This window comes from Pezoporus wallicus, unplaced genomic scaffold (genome assembly GCF_028554395.1).
Source record: "Pezoporus wallicus isolate ANWC-B61680 ecotype Strahan unplaced genomic scaffold, APGP_CSIRO_Pwel_v1 contig_3365, whole genome shotgun sequence".
NCBI lineage: Eukaryota > Metazoa > Chordata > Aves > Psittaciformes > Psittacidae > Pezoporus > Pezoporus wallicus.
This window is the reverse complement of record NW_026640883.1, coordinates 2,225,757-2,246,021: the sequence shown is the minus strand read 5'-3', so window position 1 is coordinate 2,246,021 and position 20,265 is coordinate 2,225,757. Positions and strand designations below refer to the sequence as shown.

General features: G+C 39.5%; 1 protein-coding gene across 2 annotated transcripts in view; it reads right to left on the bottom strand.

The window, feature by feature from the left end:
- Positions 1-580: 580 nt before the first annotated feature.
- The window catches only part of CFAP58 (cilia and flagella associated protein 58), a 64,479-nt gene continuing 44,794 nt past the window's right edge, over positions 581-20,265 (bottom strand). Inside the window, exons 16-18 of one of the 2 annotated variants that reach the window (XM_057421084.1) lie at positions 9,163-9,282; positions 7,492-7,625; positions 581-1,803 (exon numbers count right to left, since the gene is read on the bottom strand). In XM_057421084.1, the coding sequence (XP_057277067.1) occupies positions 1,683-1,803; positions 7,492-7,625; positions 9,163-9,282 (375 nt within the window). In that variant the 3' untranslated portion in view covers positions 581-1,682. Of the gene's footprint in view, positions 1,804-7,491; positions 7,626-9,162; positions 9,283-20,265 lie in introns of those variants that run through there. The other variant, XR_008973728.1, reaches the window with a different exon arrangement.

The window sequence follows — 20,265 nt, the reverse complement described above, 5'->3', positions numbered from 1 at the left end:
ATTGTAACACTTGTCTCCTAAACCCTGGTAACTGAAGGAAAGATGTACAGACTTGGATTACTCTGGATAAGTTAGGGGGTGCACTGTACAATTCAGAGTGTAATAAAAAGTTGCTTCTTTACAGCATGATGGTATTCTGGGAGTCTAACTGTGCCTCTCATTCATGTGAATTAATAAATGTGACTTTGATGATTTATTTGAGTGCAAATTACTTCACAGTATCAGTAAGCGTAGCAGAGTCCAGCTCCAGGCTGGGTACTCTTAACAAATATCATCTTTTAAAAGCTTCAGTAAAACCTACTTGGGATCCCATCAAACTCAAGTGCCCATGTCAGTTATTCTCAATTATTCTAACTATAAGGACATGTCAGGTACACCAAAGACGTGATTCAGACAGCATGACTGCCCTAAAACGATAACTTTAGCATAATGCACTTGACAGTGAAAAAGCAATAATAGCTATTTTGGGAACAAAAGAAAAACACAATGGATCTGATGACTAAGTGTTCTGGTCCCCAATGTAAAAGCAAAGTAGATCCCTGTCGTATTTAACTTGATTCCTTTGAATTAAACACTTCCATTAAAAGTTTCCCACAGTAGCTTTAATATTTAATTACGTATTCCACCAAAGGAAAGAACAAAATCTTTGCAAAGGCTTTTTTTTTATATGCATGTGAAATATTTATCAGCATATCTCTTTGGACAAGTATTTTTATCCCCCAGGCTGGGAAAAAGCTTCCGTGTACAAATCAGTTTCAAAACATTTTATTTTACAGCTTGGAAGTTTTCTATACTTCAGCACCTCATGCCGTGACTTTGTTATTTCACTTGTTAATGAATGGTAATTAAATCTCTTTTGGCTGAAAAGGTTGGAGGGCTCCTGCTGCATTACAAAAACAATTTCTGAAAGTTCCAAAAATGCCCAAGTGTCTAGAAGTTGAAGAGTGAAGTTTGCCGTGTTCTGAGTCCAACTTTGAATCACTCGGAAGGATTTATGTGGGAAAACAGCACATCCCAGTCAGTGTGTACAGTGTCCCCGGTTGAACAGACATAATTATGCCACTGTGTGTCTACCAGAGTAAACAGAATGGTGTTCTTAATAATGCACAATGTGGCTGCGAACTGCCTTGATCTTACTAACTGTAGCAAACACTGGATAAACCCTATTATGTACTACCTGCACAAAGAACTGCTACATGTGTACATCTAAGTAAAGACTTGTTAATTTTGCATTTGCTCAGCAGGGCTTGAAACATCAGCCTATTAATTTTGATTCTTCTCTGTTTTCTCTTTTTTTTTTTTCAGGTGCTTTCAGTCCGAAGATAAATGGAGTGCTTACAATAGAGGTAGAGAAAGGAGAAATAACTACATATTAAGGCATTTTGTGATGTTACAGTGCTAAATAAAGACACAGTATTGAAGAAGTGTCTGCATGGTCTCCATTATTAAGTTACACCAGTGCAAGCTTCCACTTGCATTATAAGAGCAGATTTGGTCCACAGTTTTTAAACCAACACCATGTTTATTCTACTATAAAATGCCTTTTCCTGAAGACAATACACTGATTTCAGAGAGAAAGTTGATTCTGAATTTCATTTAAAATTACAGTTTCTCAAACAATCCATCACAAATAGAGTTTAACAAAACATTGGGAATGGGAATGTGGTGAGATGAGTCCATTCCTAAGCTGTAAGTTTGGGAAGAGGTCTGCTGAGTGCAAAGCCCCCTCCGATGAAGCGAGGAACATCAGGCCTGTTGTGTGGAAACTTTGGCTCCTTGTCAGTCAAGAGTCGTTTCTTCTCCCTTTAAATAGAAACAAAGACAAGGAAAACATATCCTTCATTCTGCAGCCCTTTGCAAACCAAGGAAATCTGTATCCCCCAAAGTTATTTTCATGCCATCACATATCAAGAGATCATTAAAAAATTGTTGATTAAAGCCTGTTGGGCTAAACTGCCAAGACTAGGTGTCTGTTTGGATCTAATTACAACCTTACTGATGTTTTTTGGAACTACTAGAAATTAGAAATAAATGAGCTCTTTCCCTGCTACTTCCCAAAATGGTCAGAGCATCTCATTAGAGCAAGTTTGTATATGAGCTCAGTGACTTCAGATTCCTAATCACCATCCCATTCTAGCAAGTATATGCTTGTTTTCAAACAAACAGTTACATTCATCAAAGGCACAATGGGGAGATACTTTTTCTTTGTTGAATTTTAATGAATAAATAGTGTTGTCTGTCTTCATATTTTAACAAAGTTCTAGTGATAATTACCCTGCCTGTGACACTGGCAGAAAACTAACAACATGCTGTGGGTGCACTGATAGGCCCAGGAATTTTCTCCATCAGAGGATCCAGGGGTGGTTAAATGGCCTTAGGAGGAGGGAACAAGGGTTAGCTGTTTTCACTCTTAAGAGATTGGGGATGTAAACGCAGAAGAACAAATAGGAAGGGCACTAGTTCACATTTACTGTGATATACCTGGAGGTTTCAGAGAAAGGTCTTGAGAGATTTAAAATTAACCAACTGAAGCTTTATGAAGTCCTAGTTTATCTAAACAGCAGAGGTCTCAAGGCTTTACAAAGAAGGTTGCTGCCACTACATTTATTTTAGTTTTTGAGACTGAGACATAAGTGTGAGTGCAACCACGCTTTGGCAAAATGTAGCCTTGTCACACCAGTACCCTTTCTCAGTCCCCAGTAAAGGAAAAGAAAACACTTTCTGGAACTAATACTTTTCTCTTTGTCCCTAAATAACTGTGTCAGGAGAGGAGGAAGTTCAGAGAAACACTGTAGGATGACTAGTCATGCTTCCTTTTCCAAATTTTACCCATATGGAGGTGGGGGAATAGGCAAAAGATGGCACAGTTGAACTTAACCATGACAACCATGTATAACTGGTTTTAATTGTATCACTGTGGCACTAATGGATGTGCCAGCTGACAGCTCTAAAATCTAACACGCTATGTTTAGATGGCTCATCCTATCTCACTATTGCACTTCCAACTTTGGGAAGATAAAATGATCCAGAGTCCATGTCATTCCTTTCCATGGAGACAGCCAACAGCTGTGCTCATTCGTATGGAATATTCTACGCAGCTGACTATTGTAATATATTATGCAGAATTAATGTGCAAGCAGCCATGTGCAAAAGCTCCAAGTTACTACTGACATCCCTCAGTGCAGTTATTTACTTAAATAGGACTGCAGGATCAGGTCTCTGGTATGGATTTAAGCTCCATTTTTTCTCACCAATCCCTATCAACATCAAACTGGAACCCTGGTGTCAGAAGTAACTAGGGTAAGTAGTGAAGCAGAAAGGGTGCAAGAAGCAGAAGGAGAGAATGGAAAGAGTAAGCAAAAGAAAGCCTAAGACACCTGGGAAATACTACATTCAGAATCAGAGCAGAAAAAGAGGATTTCAAATTCACAACCAAAATCTTAAATATTGGATTTTCAGCTTGAACACAAACAAAGCTAAATTCCTGTTGTCACTCATTATATTCCTTCAGCATCCCATGGAAAGCTGCATTAGGTCAGTATCAAGACTTTAAATCACAAAACAGAACTGTCTTGTGCAAATCAATAAAAGCTTTTGATGATACCTTTGTGTGAGGTTATCTGAGAGCATTAATTCTCTTACATACCAGGGTAGTCAATAACGCTATTAATGTTATTGTCCTGACAGAATCCTCTTTTTATTAGCAAAACTAGCCACATTTATTTCAGACATGATGTTAACATTAGCCAGCATGGTAGAAATCAAGTCAGTGGGTTTGTGTCAGCTGGGATTTAGAGCAATCTGAGACTGTAGGAATCATATGGCCCTGGCTCTTTGGCCAGCATGTACACCCCAAACAGTGCCTGTCCAGCCCAGTCTAAGGCAGGTGCAATGTGGAATGGAATGGATGTATGTCAGGGATGAAGCACTCCTTGAGGAAGGATCTGGCTGCACAACAGGCGCTCTGTATTGCAGAAAGCAAAGGACACGTCATGCACAATTGGCAGTTTGGAGAAGGAAGGCTGCACAACAAGGTTGTTTCCTTTGCACTGTTGCTGGGCAACACGAAACGCAGCCTGGAGATTAGAGAAGCTGCAGTTATCCAGGACTGATATGCTCAGTTATGCCTTGGGGTGTGCATATCCTTCAAAGCAGGATGCAGTCCAACAGGTTTGACTGAAGAACAACACAGTGAGGGACAGAGGAGAGGAGAGCAAAGCCCAGCACCTTACTATGTCTGGCTGCCACAAACACAAGAGAAGTGCAAGCCAGGGCAAGTCAGCACAGTGCCGGTAGCTTCTGAGCTTGAGATGGGAACAATGAGGCGCTAGCACCCTGCAGAAGCGCCACTTACAGAATGTGCATTCAAAACGTGTGTCACAAAGACACCATGCTCATCAGACTACAGCCATGCCTGACCACAAGAACAACAAGCTGCACTAATGGCAGATATTTATCCTGAACCTACAAACAGTGTTATGATTTCAGCTCTAATTGACCTACAACACGAAATTCCATTCACTGTGCATGATTAACAGACCCGAGTTCAGTCACCATCACCTCACACACTATTTTTGTTTTACTTTAAAGCAGTTATGCCCCTAACAGTTATTGGGATTTTTCAATAGTTATGACAGGAATCAATTCTAGGTACAATGTAACAACACAACATGGGTGAATTTCTTCTCATCTGATGAACAGAAAGAAACATGATGCCAGAGTCCAAAATGGAAACATTAAAACTATTGTGAAGAGGATACTTAGCTGCTGGAAATGGATTATCAGGCATTATGGTGGCCTCACATATTGATCCTAAAGCTCCAGGAAAGCCATTAGCACTGCACAATTCTTGCTAATTCCAAACATTAAGGTAACATTATGCAATTTTCAGATAGAAACACGTCACTGTTTATCACTGACAATTTTGCTAATTTAGTCATCAAAATTGTTTGCTGGCTAGAATATGATTAAGGAAAAATAGATACAGGCAGCTTTGAATTATCTTCAGCAACACAGAGAATTGTTGGCTTTTGTGTGTGAGGAAGGGACAGGCTGAGGATGGAAAGGGGTGCAATGACAAAAAGCATACACAGAAAAACTTGTTAACAGATCATGTCATGTAACTGCAGAAATCTCATTAAGAAACTCTTTAAAAGTAAAGTTCAATCACTCCATTTTCAGAAGTCACAAACAGTTTTGGTGTCCCAGCTTGGGGACTGTTATGAGAATAGTCTCATCTCTCAGACTGTACACATTAGGTCACTTTATTGTACCAGAAATCAGGCAACTAAGATCCTAGTTATTTGCTTTTAATCAAGAGGAGCAGCTGAATGCTCAGGTGTGGACTGAGAGTAGCAGGGAAGTGCCATCAAATTGCTACTGGTTAAGGAGAGCCAACAGCTACATACAGGACAGTGCTTAGGCTCTACCATCAAAAGGTTAAGACATCTGACAAAGCCAGACTGAGCGTTGCTCACTTTCCTCCATCTGGATGTGGGAAGGGAAAAAAAGGTGGATGGGGAGTGCTCTTCCTTGTAACCATCAGCAATTATATCTGCCACCAGTAGGGGATGGTCATCAGTCACAACTGATACATTTTGGAAATAACAATGACATTGCTCTTATACCAGGATTATGTAGCTGCCACTGGAAGAAAGGTTGTCCCCCATATCAGATGCTGTTCCATTATAACTTTTAAAGTGCACTGAGGTCTTCATAATGCTTGGGGATCTCTCCTGATACTTGTAAAGTTATGGCAGTCAGGTGAAGTCCCTGGTGACTAGCAAAAGGGAAACATTGCACCCATTTTTAAAAAGGGGAGAAAGGAGGATCCTGCGAACTACTGACCTGTCAGCCTCACCTCTGTGACTGGAAAGATTTTGGAACAGATCCTTCTAGAAGCTATGTTAAAGCACATGGAGGACAGGGAGGTGATTCGAGGCAGCCAGCATGGCTTCACCAAGGGCAAATCTAGCCTGACCAACCCAGTGGCCTTGTACAATGGAGTAACTACATCAGTGGACAAGAGAAGAACTATGGATGCCATCTATCTGGACTTCTGTAAGGCATTTGGCATGGTCCCCCAGAACATCTTCCCTAAATTGGAGAGAATGGATTTGATGAGTGGACTGTTTGGTGAATGATGAATTGGTTAGATGGTCATATCCAGAGGGTAGTGGTCAATGGCTTAATGTCCAGATGGAGATCAGTGATGAGTGGTGTCCCTCAGGAGTCTGTACTGGGACCAGTATTATTTAATGTCTTCATCAATGACATAGTGGGATCAAGTGCATCCTCAGCAAGTCTGCAGACAACACCAAGATGAGTGATATGGTTGACACACCTGAGGGATGGGATGCCATCCAGAGGGACCTGGACAAGCTCGAGAAGTAGGCCCATGTGAATCTCATGAGGTTGAACAAGGCCAAGTACAAGATCCTGCACATGGGTCAAGGCAACCCCCAGTATCAATGCAGACTGGAGGATGAAGGGATTGAGAGCAGCCCTGAGGGGAAGGACTTGAGGGTACTGGTGGATGAAAAGCTGGACATGAGCTGGCAATGTATGCTCACAGCCCAGGAAGCCAAGCGTATACCAGGCTCCATCAAAATAAGTGTGATCAGCAGGTCTAGGGAGGTGATTCCGCCCTTCTACTCTGCTCTCATGAGACTCCACCTGGAGTACTGTATCCAGCTCTGGAGTCCTCAGCACAGGGCAGACATGGACCTGGTGGGGTGGGTCCAGAAAATGGCCACAAATATAATCAGAGGGATGGAACATCTCTCCTATGAAGACAAGCTGAGAGATTTGGGGTTGCCCAGTTTGGAGAAGAGAAGGCTCTGGGGAGATCTTATTGCAGCCTTTCAGCACTTAAAGGGGGCTTATAAGAAGGACATTTTAGCAGAGCCTGTTACTGTTGGACAAGGGGTAACTGTTTTAAACTAAAAGAGTGTAGGTTTAGAGTAAGTTATAAGAAAGAAATTTTTTACAATGAGGATAGTAAAATACTGGAACAGGTTGCCCAGAGAGGTGGCAGGTGCTCCATCCCTGGAAACATTCAAGGTCAGGCCAGATGGGGCTCTGAGCAACCTGGTCTAGTTGAAGATACACTGGCTTATTGTAGGGGAGACTCAGTTAAAGATGATCTTCAAAAGTCCCTTCCAACCCAAACTATTCTACAATTCTATGATTCAACATTGGAGACCAGACACTAATCTGTGTCCTCTGGGCACCATCGGTATGAATAATTTAACTGGACTGCAGAACAGGTCAGCAACATCTCTCTTGGATGTTCTTGTCCAGGCCATAGATCATGATAAATCTAGACCAGACTGAAGTAATATGAAAGATAATACTCAGGAAAATTAGGCAATAATATTATATCACCTCAGTCAAATTTGGCCATGTTCCAATCAGAAGGGTAAAGCAGGATTTAAATAAAAATCTAGTTTATGCAAAAGTTGTGTAGACAAAACTGTTATTTTCCCATACTTGGCCTGTTGTTCCTTGCGTTTCTGAGCCAGATATTTCTTTTTCACATTCATAAGCTCGTTGCCAAGTCTTTCAATTTCATGTTTGTATTCCTGGTTCTTTGATTCATACATATTCAATTCTGAGGACAGAACCTAACAAACAAAAGGCAAAAAGCAGGAACAGGAGCCGTTAGTTTCATTTACACATAAGTTAGTACTTTTACAAGCACTTTTTCCTTTCACATTGGACAATATAAGAAATCATTATTCTGTACCACATCTCATTTTCTATCATGTTATTTCGTCACCTCTTCTCACCTAAGGATAATTTACAAAATTAAGCCTATGCCATTTAACAACAATAAAACACATAAAATATGCTCCAAACATTAGGGGTATGGTATTAATACATACATTAGCTTTCAATGTTCTGGCATACAAATGTGGGTGAAAACCTCAACTGAAGATCTTAAAAACAAAGCACAGATTTATTTAATAATAATAATAATAATAATAATAATAATAATAGGGTTTATCACCGGTATCCACTTTATTATGTGAAGTAATTCAATTCACACAGGCAAAGTAGTGGTAGGTAGTGCAAATATGAATACAATGCCACTTTCATATGAATCACTAAACTTTAAAGAAAGTAGGAACACGTATAGTGTGTTTTCCTTCTTTAAGAAGGAGAATAGCTTGACCTGGCACTACAAAATGGCATGCATGCCAGTACACTAGAGCATACTGTGCCTGAAATACACAGTAGCAGTTGACTGCATTAAGGACAAATGGGAACCGTATGGAAAACTTGAAATCACATTCAGCTTAGCAAAATTTTGGCTTCTATTTTACATTTTCTACATTGTTTTTCTTCTCCATGGAAAGCTAAGATTTGCATAACAGCCTCTTTGTTTCCTAAGGGCCCATCTGCTACTGCATTTTTTTCCTCACGGTTAGTATAGACGTGATTATGATGCAGTGAACAGGAGATGATGACTTCAACAAAGAGAGGAGCAGTAGAAGTAGATGAACTCCTGGGGAGACTGATCTTTCATGCAGGCAGGAACAAGGGAAGATCAGCTTATTCTATCAAAAAATCACTTTTTAATATCATGCTTTCAAAGTTTTGCAGAAGATACCTTCAGCAGGAAATCCTCCCTTCTAATGACAAAGGGTTAGGACAGGTTACTCCTGTCATCCGTTTAAAAGTTGCAAACCTAATATGCGTATGCATATTGCAAGAGAAATAACAAGAATTAAAGACTGGATTCCAAATATATTACCTCTAGTTTGTGAAAAGGAAAACAAAATGGCTTTGATTTGCTTATTAAAGATCTTAAAAGTTTAAGAATAGGGAAGGAGAATAAGCTTAATGGAAAACTGCTAGTGTCCCAGAATGCCCATGCTCAAAAAGCATTTATAGAATTGTGCTGCACACTCATATTCTAATAGGACTTTTCCTCTATTTTAATGAAACAAACTAGCATAATGTGAAAAAAATTTCCTCTACTGTTATTGGTTTTTCCTTGGGGAGATGCAGCATTAACCTTATTCCCCTGATCTAATACACTAAGGCATGCACACTGTACATCAAAAACCTTCCTGAGGCCCTGCTCCCCAGGATCAGTGGTGAAGTTGTTCTGCACTCCTGGCAGCCCCCCAACCAGAGACAGAGGGCATCTCTTACTTTCAGCTGCTTAGTCTTCTCTTGGAGAGTGTGCCTGCAGAATTGCAACTGTTCTGCTGCTTCAGGCCCAGGCTGCCGGGCTAAGATGTGCTTCAATTCCACATACAGTTTCTCCTTTTCCTAAGAAAAAGGGAAGAGGGAAAGGTCTTATAAAATTACTACAGAATCAGCACAACCTGTGATGAAATAAACCTCACTGAAAAATGCAACTTAGGAAGACATCTGCAGAAACAAATCTGCCTGTGTGTCAGTCTTTCTCACTAGCCATAAGGTATTTAAAGTTGTTGTGATAGCAGTGGGAGAGCTCATTAAGAGAAACATCCAACTACTTTGAGCCACAAATGAAATACTCTTAAACACTGTCATCAGTGAGCACTCTCTGCCACAGAGAATATAAAACAGTCACTGGAGGAGTATCCAGGGATGGAAAATTAATTACTAGTAACTGTGCACATTGCAATCTCTATTTTTATGAGCCACATTGCCTTACATCAAAGATCATAGTTACACCAAACAGGAAGTAAGCAGGCTATAGAAATGTCAGGGAAAGACTGTACAAAAGAAGAACTTCTTCCAAAGGAAATCCTGCAAAGCACGTGTACACACACACGCACACACGTACGCATATATATATAACACCTTTCATTTTAACTGCAGGGGCTCTGGGAAAGGGAAAGTAAGTATAAACAGCAACAACTATGACTAACACAATTACCACTAAGTAATTTTTCTTTGTCACGTGTCTCCTCTTCCTTCACGTTGGAACAGTATACTTGTGGGAACTGGATATAGCCGTGCCTGAACAGAAACCACACCATGCACCCACTTATAGCTCTCTGTACTGAAATGCTGCTTCAACTGTGTTTTGAGCATGTACTTGGTTTTAGTCTGAGGAATAAAGCTCTGAACAAAACCTCCTTCATAGCTTTGCACATTACAAGATTTTCAGTATCTGCCCTTTCAGACTAAGATTTTTATTATTATTTAAAATTATTTAGCAAGATCCTATCTTTGTCTGGTACCTGGAGAGCTGGAATTAAAAAAAGGAGGGTTATTTGACTGGAAGCCAGACTTGAAGACAAACAATTTAACTGAAGCAGACAAAAATGGCAAGCGGGAGGTAGAACAGGTGATTATTTACTCTGGCTCTGACAAAACCTCATTTTGCTGTCTTTTTTATAAGCTCTGTCTATAACTCTTACCACAGAATTCTTTCATGGGGAATGTGGAAAAAGGTGCCACCACATCACCTAGAACTGCTACACGTGGCCTTGCTGAGTGGTTGAGTCAGGTTTTTCAGAAGTGTCTTGTCCCTTTGAAGATGATGTAAAATGATAGGGGTCCAGTCTTCAAGACCACAAGAAGCTCAAAGTTTTTAGACCTCAACGTGTTCTGAAAACTATGCATTATAATGGTCACAAGCTGAGACTCAAAAGTGGAAGCGCTTCTATTCATAAACTACTTTTGCAAGCATTGCCCTTAAACTCTGAATTTTGCTGAGGAAAAGTTCCTTATAAATGAAGTTGCTCTCAGGTTTTCTTTGGAAAAATCAAAACCTCCTGCGACCCGGATTGAAATTTGTATAGTGGTAAAAATTGAGAATTCATTCTCAGTAGAGAGCTGTTACGTCACTACAAGTGGTTTCCACTACCACCTTTTCTTTCTGAGGAAAACAAGATTATACTGCAAGTTAAAAACAACAGCAAAAGAAAAATAGGCCCTGTCAAAATCTGGCCGGCCAGTATTAACATTCCACCCCTGAATGTATCACAGATTTGTATTTTGGAAGAGTGTAATGGTAATTTGGATAAATATGGAGCATTTGATGGATTGAAGGTCTTATGTGCAATTGTTTTCCAATTTATTTCTCTCCTAAACCTCTACAAGGGCCAACCAAGCTCTTCAAACATTGTGCAATGGTGTGTATAATAACCTCATTTAGAGACAAAGTGTGCAATTCTATTATAAGGAGAATCTATCTTATTCTCGGACAGCAACAGAGACTCGTTAGCTGTCCAATGTATATTGTCTTCATAATCCAACGGAGGCAGAACCAGCTGTCTTATAATGCATATCCTGTCCTTCCTTGCTAAGCGCTGTCCATCTCTTTTACATCTAGTCAATTAATTTGTCACTGGATTAGAAGCACCATATGTCAGCAAAACATTAAAAGAAAAACCTGGCTACTTCTTTCCTCATCAGCAGAAGTTTGCATTCACAGGTTGGCATTTCTATAATTTCTGACATTTTACCCCAGGATGAGAAAAATAATTTAAAAAAAATCAACTGATTTCAATTAATTTTAAAACAGCAATGACGAATGTATCTAAGTCACTCATAAGGTACATTTGAAACTGCTACCAAAAATGCATTGCTTATAGCAGCTACTTTTATCTTTATACATAAGAAACCAGAAATGCCCAGGGGGGGAAATCAGCACAAATTAATAAAGCAAAATTTTAGCTTCTACCTATATTCAAGAGACAGACAAGGTGTGCAATGTGTATTACACAGGGATACCTTACAAATAGCCAGCTACCAGCATAGAACATGCTGAAAGACCAGTAGGGTTTACTGATTCGTGAGTTGTATTCAAAGTATTTTTCAGCTGTAGTGCATAATACCCCCAGAAGATGGAACTACGTTTTGGGGGGATTTGGGGAGAACAAGTAAAATACCTGTACATTCCTTTAAATGTCTGAGAACCTAATGGGGCCAGACAAGAGAAGGCATCCTAACACTGTCAAGAAAATCATAAGTCAGCAGTGACAATCAGCCGTGTAACACTAATTTAAAGAGGGTAAGGTGATCTGTTTGATGCCTACTGTAAGTCAGTTAACACTATTTTGTCCAAAGTAGAAGTCGGTAAACTTTTATTTCTGTTGGTGGCTGCACAGATGATGTTGGAGAAAAAGCTACCTGAAATCCTACACCCGTTGGGTAGGAATAAGTCAATCCATTACAGCGTGTGTAAGATTGATTTCTTTGGCTTGACCCCAACCGCCTTCCCTCACACTCCCCTCCATCCTCATACCTGGCTGCAATCACAACAAACATCTTGCCAGTGTTACATGTTCTTGAGATGAATAGAATTTAAAACTCATAAACATGCTGTGGGGAACTACTCTTCTTGAGGAGGTGAAGGAAGATGCATCAGATCTCTCCATAACTCCATGCTGTTAGGCCTTCACCAGTAAGAGTGAAGTACATGTCTTCAGATCAGGTCTAGGCCAGTACCAAAGCTTTTTATGCGATCTTTTCCATTGCAAAATTCCCTTGGAATTCAGGAGGTGTTTGATTGTAGGACCAAATCCATAACGTCAACCACCTTCATTGGTTTATGACATAGAAACTAAGACAAGCCAATGGCGGAGAGATGAGAGCACATTCATCTTGTGCATGCAGGGCACACTGGGAGACTCAGATTGAGGGTTACAGTCAAATTTCAGGCATACCAAAGAGAATTTCAGCACCTTTGTGAATACCTGCTATAAAAATTGTGTAAACAAAACTCCGCATTATTTTTAGAACAGCCCTTCCTGCCTTAGATTTGTTTTCCAGGGGAGCTCCAAGGAGCACACACACCTGCCTTTAGGCTTGGCCATGACAATAACTCTCTGCATCCCTAAGCCTCTCAGCCATTAATTCAGGGGAAGGTGGGGGTGAGTGGCGCTTTTCCCTAAATTTACGTAGCTGCTGTTTCAGCCAGAATCTGGAGCTCTCCCAGTCTGCAAGCTCTACAGCAAACTGACAAAAATAATTTTCTTCTGCAGGAGACTGGCTGGTGTTTGGCAGATTTCAATCAATTCTCCTTGATTTGGTGGTCGCAAGTTGGCTCAGTCTACAGCAAGAAAATTCACTTTTGCCACATAATCCTGCTTCAAAAGAAGCTATTGTTGCCAACTAGCACAGCATATTTTGCTCAGTTTTCCCTGTCAGAGGGACCATCAGCAGCATTAGATGCATTCCCAAAGTGACACCAAAGCATTTCAGTGCTTTGACAAGGAGTGGGAAGCAGTCACCAATGCTGGGATAGACCAGTGCGCCTGGTATTAGCTCTAAAGATGTGACTCCATTTTATGTCATCTTCTCCCTTGCCATGACACCAGGGAACTCCTGAAATGACCCATCTTGTTAGTTAGCCCAGCGTATCATGCTGAGCCAGAGACGATGAATGACTGTACATTTAATGAACATGTATTCACACCAGAAATAGGCCACGAAGTCCCAGCTTCCTCATTTTTATCAGCTTGTCTTTCCAAGTAGATAATTCAACAAATTTACCTGGCATAGCACCACATCAGCAGCTTTCTTCACCAGACCCACAAAAATCCTACTGTGCACCAAAAGCTTTCTACCACACATATTATTAAAAACACATACAAAAAAATGCCAAAGCCTCTGACTCAGAGTAAATTTCAGTTTTGTTAGTGCCTGTCTCCAGCAATTGAGCTAAAGAAAAAACCCAACAAGGTAAAGATGTAAAGCAAAAGCGTGCAATGTCATGTAGGGTTGCAAACCCCAGCATATTTAACCTAGCTAAAAATCCTTATTTTAATTCGTAAGGTGGAGAAAGCAACATCATAACCATATAAGCAGACTACAGTTTCTCCTGGTTTGATGAGGCAAAGTCAGTCAATGTGCCACAGGGGGGTTTTTTGTTTATTGACATTATAACCAAAATGTCACCACTAAGCTGAACTCCAGAGCCATTTTGTTTACGATGCCATGCAGCAGCAGAGCATCCTTAAGGGGTTGTGATCCCTTTTCAGAAGTGTTAAACAGGACGCTGAAATATGGCTTAAATACATAAATAGACATACACATCTAGTCATAGTCATTTTACCTCTATAAGCTGCATGTTTATTTGTGTGTATGTGTATACCTGTTGTCCCAGGACATCTATAATTAAAAGTTTTATGAGGAAAAAATTAGCATATGGTAACCTTCATGAATTTTAGAGCAATAGAAGACCGTTGCCTCCAGCACTATGAGAAATGTGCAGGATAAACTTTCTCAATAAGACTTTTCAAAAGCTTCTGCTCTTTCTTGTCTATTCCATATCCATCAGCAAACAACTTTGCAAGCATGCAGTTCCCTAGGACATCTGATATTTTATCATCATCTAGGCCCTCCTTTAACTGTCCAATGTGATATTTTTATTGGGGAAATTAATTCAGGTTTGAATCAGAGTACTGAAGCCCTTTCACAGTGTGTCAACACTAGCAACACATGAGACACTTTGGGTTTTCTTGTCAATATGCTGCTACCAACTTGAAGGAAAGGCCGGATAATCTCCCCATCTTTGGTGAAATTTACACCAATGTAGATGGAGTTAAATTAAACCTGTCTAATGACATATCCCTCCGTTTGATATTAATGCTCCACAAGAGTTAATCCATTTCCTTCGGCACAGAGCAGACTCCACCAAATTGACTGGCATTTTCCAAACAACAAGAGAGGAAAAAACACCTTGGAGCATCTTTTAAGGTCTTCACCCTTGACTCTTTTTTGTAACAACAAGAGCTGAATGCTGCATTATTACCATCCTCCAGGAACAACAAAGTACAAACATTTCCAGCTAAAGTGCAATTGCAATTTATTATTATTCTTTTATTATTATTGCTAGGTGTTGTGCAGAGAAACATTTGCTTTTTTTTTCTCCAAAGGAAAAACAAATAGGTTACATATCCTCCCCTCCTTCAGCTTCTGAACTCTGACACGCAAGGATAAAAATCTATCAGAAGAAAAAGGCATGGATGCCTCTTGCTGACATAATAGCTGTAGTTCCCTTTTTACTACTGATAGCACGCGAGTTTATAAAATCATTATCCAGAGTAGCTCATTTAGTCACAGCTTTTATACTTTACATTGCAGAAGATGATCAATTAATTATCCCTTGCTCTTCTATGTGTGTGAACAGAAACACACATGTACTTATATACACACAAAAGAGAGCTTTTCCTTGAAGGTGAGAATTACCCTTGACAGGGCATGGATTGATGTAAATATTCCATCTATTTCCACTCTGCCTGCAGCTTGACAGTTGGGCTGAAGAGAGCTCTAAACAAACCTTTGTTTCACATTCTACTAGCAGCTTGTCTTAAAGTGTCCTGGAGGAGATTCTGAGGTTGATATGAATCTTATCAACAAGGAAACTAAATATTCTAAATAAATAAGTCTACAAAGCAAACAGTGGGGAACCTTTTACTGGCTAATAATTACTACATACAGGGTTTCAAGCCAAATGTAGACTACTTGACTTAAAACCTCTGTATTTTAACATCAGTGTAACAGCATGCATTTGAGCTATTCAGTAACCATTTAGATTTTAAAACTATCAGATGAATCAAATGAGAATTATCACAGCTCTGCTATTAATGATTAACTGCTCCTGCAGGTGGAGGACTGTGTTAGGGATTCCCAGCCGACCAAGCTTCTGCTCTCACTTCTGACTGATCTGACAGATGACCTCAAAGGGTCAGAGTAACTGCAGAGCTGCTTCTAGAGATACCTACCTTTAAGTTAAGCACCTACATCAGTTTAATCACCTGCTTGACTCAGATCTTTAGATTTCCCTGAAAGATGAGAGCACTTAACTTCAAGTCCTTTCATGTTCTGGAATTGCTACCTCTGAACAGCTGTCTCAAAGTCAAGCCACCACTTAAACCTACAAATATCTTAGCAAGACAGTAAAGCCTACATACATCTTTCTGACATGATAGTAGAGTTTGCCTGCATATGCCAAGTACCTCAGGGAAGAAAGAGTGGTCTCCTATCACATTTTGGAACCTATTAAGAAATAACAGTATATCTAAGAAACACATATGGCAATTCTGAAATCATGAATGTTTTAACATACGGTTTCATTCAGACTCACTACAACTAGAGCTGACCCTCTGCTATCCTTTGAGGAGTTCTGTTTCAGCTCCCCTTGCCTGTTTCTTAAAATTCAAAGAAACAGAAACAGGACTAAAGGAAGGGGAAAGAGAGTGAATCCTAATGTAAAGACAACTTGCTGTGCTGAAGTGTGCTATCCCCTGTTTAATATTACAGCTATATCTACCGACAGGCACAGGAAGACTTGAGATATGAGTTTAGAGGATGCAGAGCAACTGGCAGAGTCCCCCTAGTGCTTGGCTCCTGTGCACTCAGTAGCTTGTGTCTGGTTGTCCCAGAGTGAAGAATGGAGGCACAGAGTTCTTCCTATGCATATTTGTGTCCTCATGTGTCCAATTTTAAGCTACTTTTTAAAACAGAACAAAAAAACACCACAGTGACTCTAACTGCACCCTTTCATGGCCCTAAAACAGCCTTAACCTGCTGCATCTTTCTGCATGTTTTTTCTCAACAAGGGCACCATTCACACTCTTACAAGAATAAAAATAAATTATCCAAAATAGATAAAATATAATCTGTCCCTGTGGAATGTCTTTTTGTTGTTGCTGCTGTTGTTGTTGTGTTTTGTTGTTAAAGTTGCAGCTACCATATAAAATAACAAACCATCACTGAAAGGGCTGCTGTAGATTGTCCATATCTTGGTGCTGAAGGAAGAGCAGAACACCCTTGCCTCAATGGAAGAATGCCTGCCAAAGGGTATACCTGAATAATAAAGATTTGCAGCTGGCTCTGGGCCACACTATGTAATACAGGCTCGTGAATGTACTGCTACATTGCTGTTGCACTCCTCCAGTATTTTAACTTCTGTGGCAGCTTCTGGATGGCTGACAGTATCGGATTGCTAACAGCACTGCAAAGCTTGTGCATTTCAATGTATTCACTCAGCACAGCGAGTCATTTATTTTCCCTTAACAAGATAACTGGTTGATTAATATACTTTACCCTGGGGTGCATGGCAGATTTATTTCCTTCCCAGATACATGCTGAATGCAGGAATGAGGAGTAAACAAGTTTGCTTTCAGTTATTTGTTATTTACTGGAACAATTCCTGAACTTTTTACTCTAGCTTTATTCTAGCAAATTATCATTGAGGCTAATGGCAATTTTGACCAAGTAAGAACTTTAGGAATGGGTCATTTTACAAAATATTTTAAGTCTAATGACACAAGGTATCAATGCTCAAGATTTCTTGGCTCAAACCAGATATAATGCGTTTGAATAAAATACTTTGGTGATCACTGTTCCTGTTTTTCTGATGCAGATTGCGGATAACCCTGAAGTACCCTGGGTACTCATGTGGCCTCCTCCTGTCAGTATCTGAATGCAGTTAAATCTTTAATGTACTTATGCTGAAGTACTACTTCAGTGCTCCTACTCTCATCCTACAAGAGGTCTGGACATGAACAATCTCTACAGGAATTTGCCAAAGTTCACTAAAACTCCTTGAAGGTCCACAGACATGAAACTCACTCTCCCAAGATCCCAGGACCACCATGCTGAATAAGCTAACACATCTGCTCCTTGCTTTTCAGAAACACCAGGGCTAGGCAACAGCAGGAGGTTAGAAGCATGGAAAAAAAGTCACAACCATAAACCAGAGTACACTTCAAGACAACTATCTTGCATGCTAAAATTCATGAACTAGGAGTACCTGTACTGGAATGAAGGAAATAGCATTCATCAATGAAGGATGGTTATTTGTGTCATTAAATCAATCTTGCATGATGTACAGGAATGGCATCTGAGGACCCAACTAGAGATCACTTCCAGGTTCAAACTCAAGTAAATATATCAATTCTCCTAAGAAACTTCAAAACCAGATTAAGCATTCATCTACATTTGCCACTTACAAACCCTGGGGGATTTTTACTCCACCTGCAACTACTTCATCTTTGTAAATGGCATCTGAATATTTCTTTACTGAAACACCATTATAGCAGCTAATAACGGTGCAGGACCCCTAAAGTTGTTTTGATCTATTTTCTTCTAATTTCTCAAATAAATTTATACCTTGCTTCTATCCAGAACTATTTAACATGGGAAATCTGTTTTGTTTCAGGGCAATGTAGTTCCACAGAGATTCAGTGAGATTTAAACTCTTCCACTAAGAAAATTTTCCCAAAAAACATTTTGTTTGATTGCTAAATAATCTGCTTTGCTTCCCCGTTCTCAGTGTCAGAAACACTTTTAATGGAAAATTATTTTTCTACCCTAAGGAGTAGTCGACTAAACCTGATTAAAGTGATCAGTACTTTTCCTATGTGGTTTTTCAGAACCCTGTTTAAACAAACATACCCTAAACAAACAAAAAACCCAAAAACCTAAAAAGGCTATTTTCCCGAGAAGACTTCATTCTCTTCCAGTTGAATTGCATCAAATGTGGGAGGAGGGAAAGAATGTAAATGTCAGCGTGTTTTTAAGAGCAGTTTATCATGCTGTAAAGCTTCTATAGCATAGAACATCTTCTAATTCTAGATGAACTGAGATTAGAAGGGCTAAAATAAACTAATGCGCCAAGAAGCATATTTATAATATGCAGAAATAGAAATCAACTGCTTTCTGAGGAGAGCTAGGGCAAGAACTGAACATTACCCAAATTCCTATTGAATTCTTAAGGCGTACTTGAAATTTTCAGTTAGATATATAGACCCTCAATAGACCCTTCACACAGGTGAATCATATCTTTCCTGTTTATGAGATGTGATTACTTATCGCATCATCACAGGATTGCACTAAGAATTAACACAATGATCCTACAATTTGCTCAGTGTAAGTGGTTTTAACCTACTCACAGAACCCTACTGGATATGCATAAAAAGAAATCAATAATTGAATTAATTTAATTAATCAGAAAAATAATATCCATGTCAGAACAAAATTGCATAGGAAATCATCATGCCAGGCATAAGAGCTCTAAATGACACTAATCCTTCAACTTAATACCAACACTAAAATACAAAACATTTCCACCTACAAAGACCCCAGTCAAAGCCCTAGTTCAGCAATGAACGTTTCAAGTACAATAAAAGCAAAATAAAAGGGCAGCACAAAAAGGAAAGAACCTCAAAAAGTATGCCTAAAGGATGAATCAATGCATTAAGTTCCTCAATATGACTTCATACTACACTGAAGACCCCAGTTCAAATCAGATTCAAGGCACTGGATTGAAATTAATTTAATGGTGCTAACTCAGTAAACTGTTGTGCATCAAAATATTGTGCTGATAATTAGATATATTTTGTTCATCAGTAGATAGAACTAGTTACAGCCAGAGTTTATGGAAATACATTAATTTTTCATTTGAAAAAAAAGAACAGAGAATCTCTTTGGAGTCCAATTCTAAATCAAGGCAATTCTTACAGCATGCCTTTGACACACCAATGCCTAAATCTGCATGGCACAGGGGAAGTAAACTTTTTCTTTATGATTCATACCCAGCTGAAAGCCAAAAAGTAAATGTTAGGCCTGAGTCCTTACTGTATTTCTCATTTCTATATTCCAATATAAATTCTTTGAAATTCTGGCCACCAATTTACAAATGGAATCATAAACTCAAAGCCCACGCTCCAGCAGGTACTCTTTTCTCTTTTTCTCTTCCTTAAGGTCTGTAACAACCCTCAGATTTTTATGAGGACAGGAAAGATGTTTTCTGCCTTTTTTTCACCATGTCAGGAGCCATTTGATCAGTGTTTAGAAGTCTTGCCAGCTTAGCTTTCTCAGTGGTGCAATTTCTTTGTGCTGACATGGCTATGCCAGCTACTTGCTATACAATTAGATGCAATTATACTGGCAAGAAAATATTCCGCCATTCAAGAGCTGGTATAAGCTAAATCAGAAAAATGGCCTTTTTTTGTGAGTAGGAATGGTACTTCCAAGCATAGAAAAGGCCTCAGGCTCAATATACTCACCCCTTTAATTGAGGGCTGAGAGAACCGCTAGCTTCAGCTGCAAGATAGGGCATTAATCCAGTGCTTCCAGAGGAAGTCAAATCCTCCAGGAAACAGAGAGAGAAAAGAGCCAAGTCCCAGTGAAGTATTAAAAGCCAGGAAAAAAAAATATTCCCTTTTCATTTTTGGATGGAAAAATCCCTTCAAAAGGTTGACTTTATATATAAATGATAAAGGAGCAGTAAAGAAAGGATTGTATTTTGGCAGTGGATTTTACAGTTCACCTGTAAGTTTCAGTATGTACAAAGCACACTCC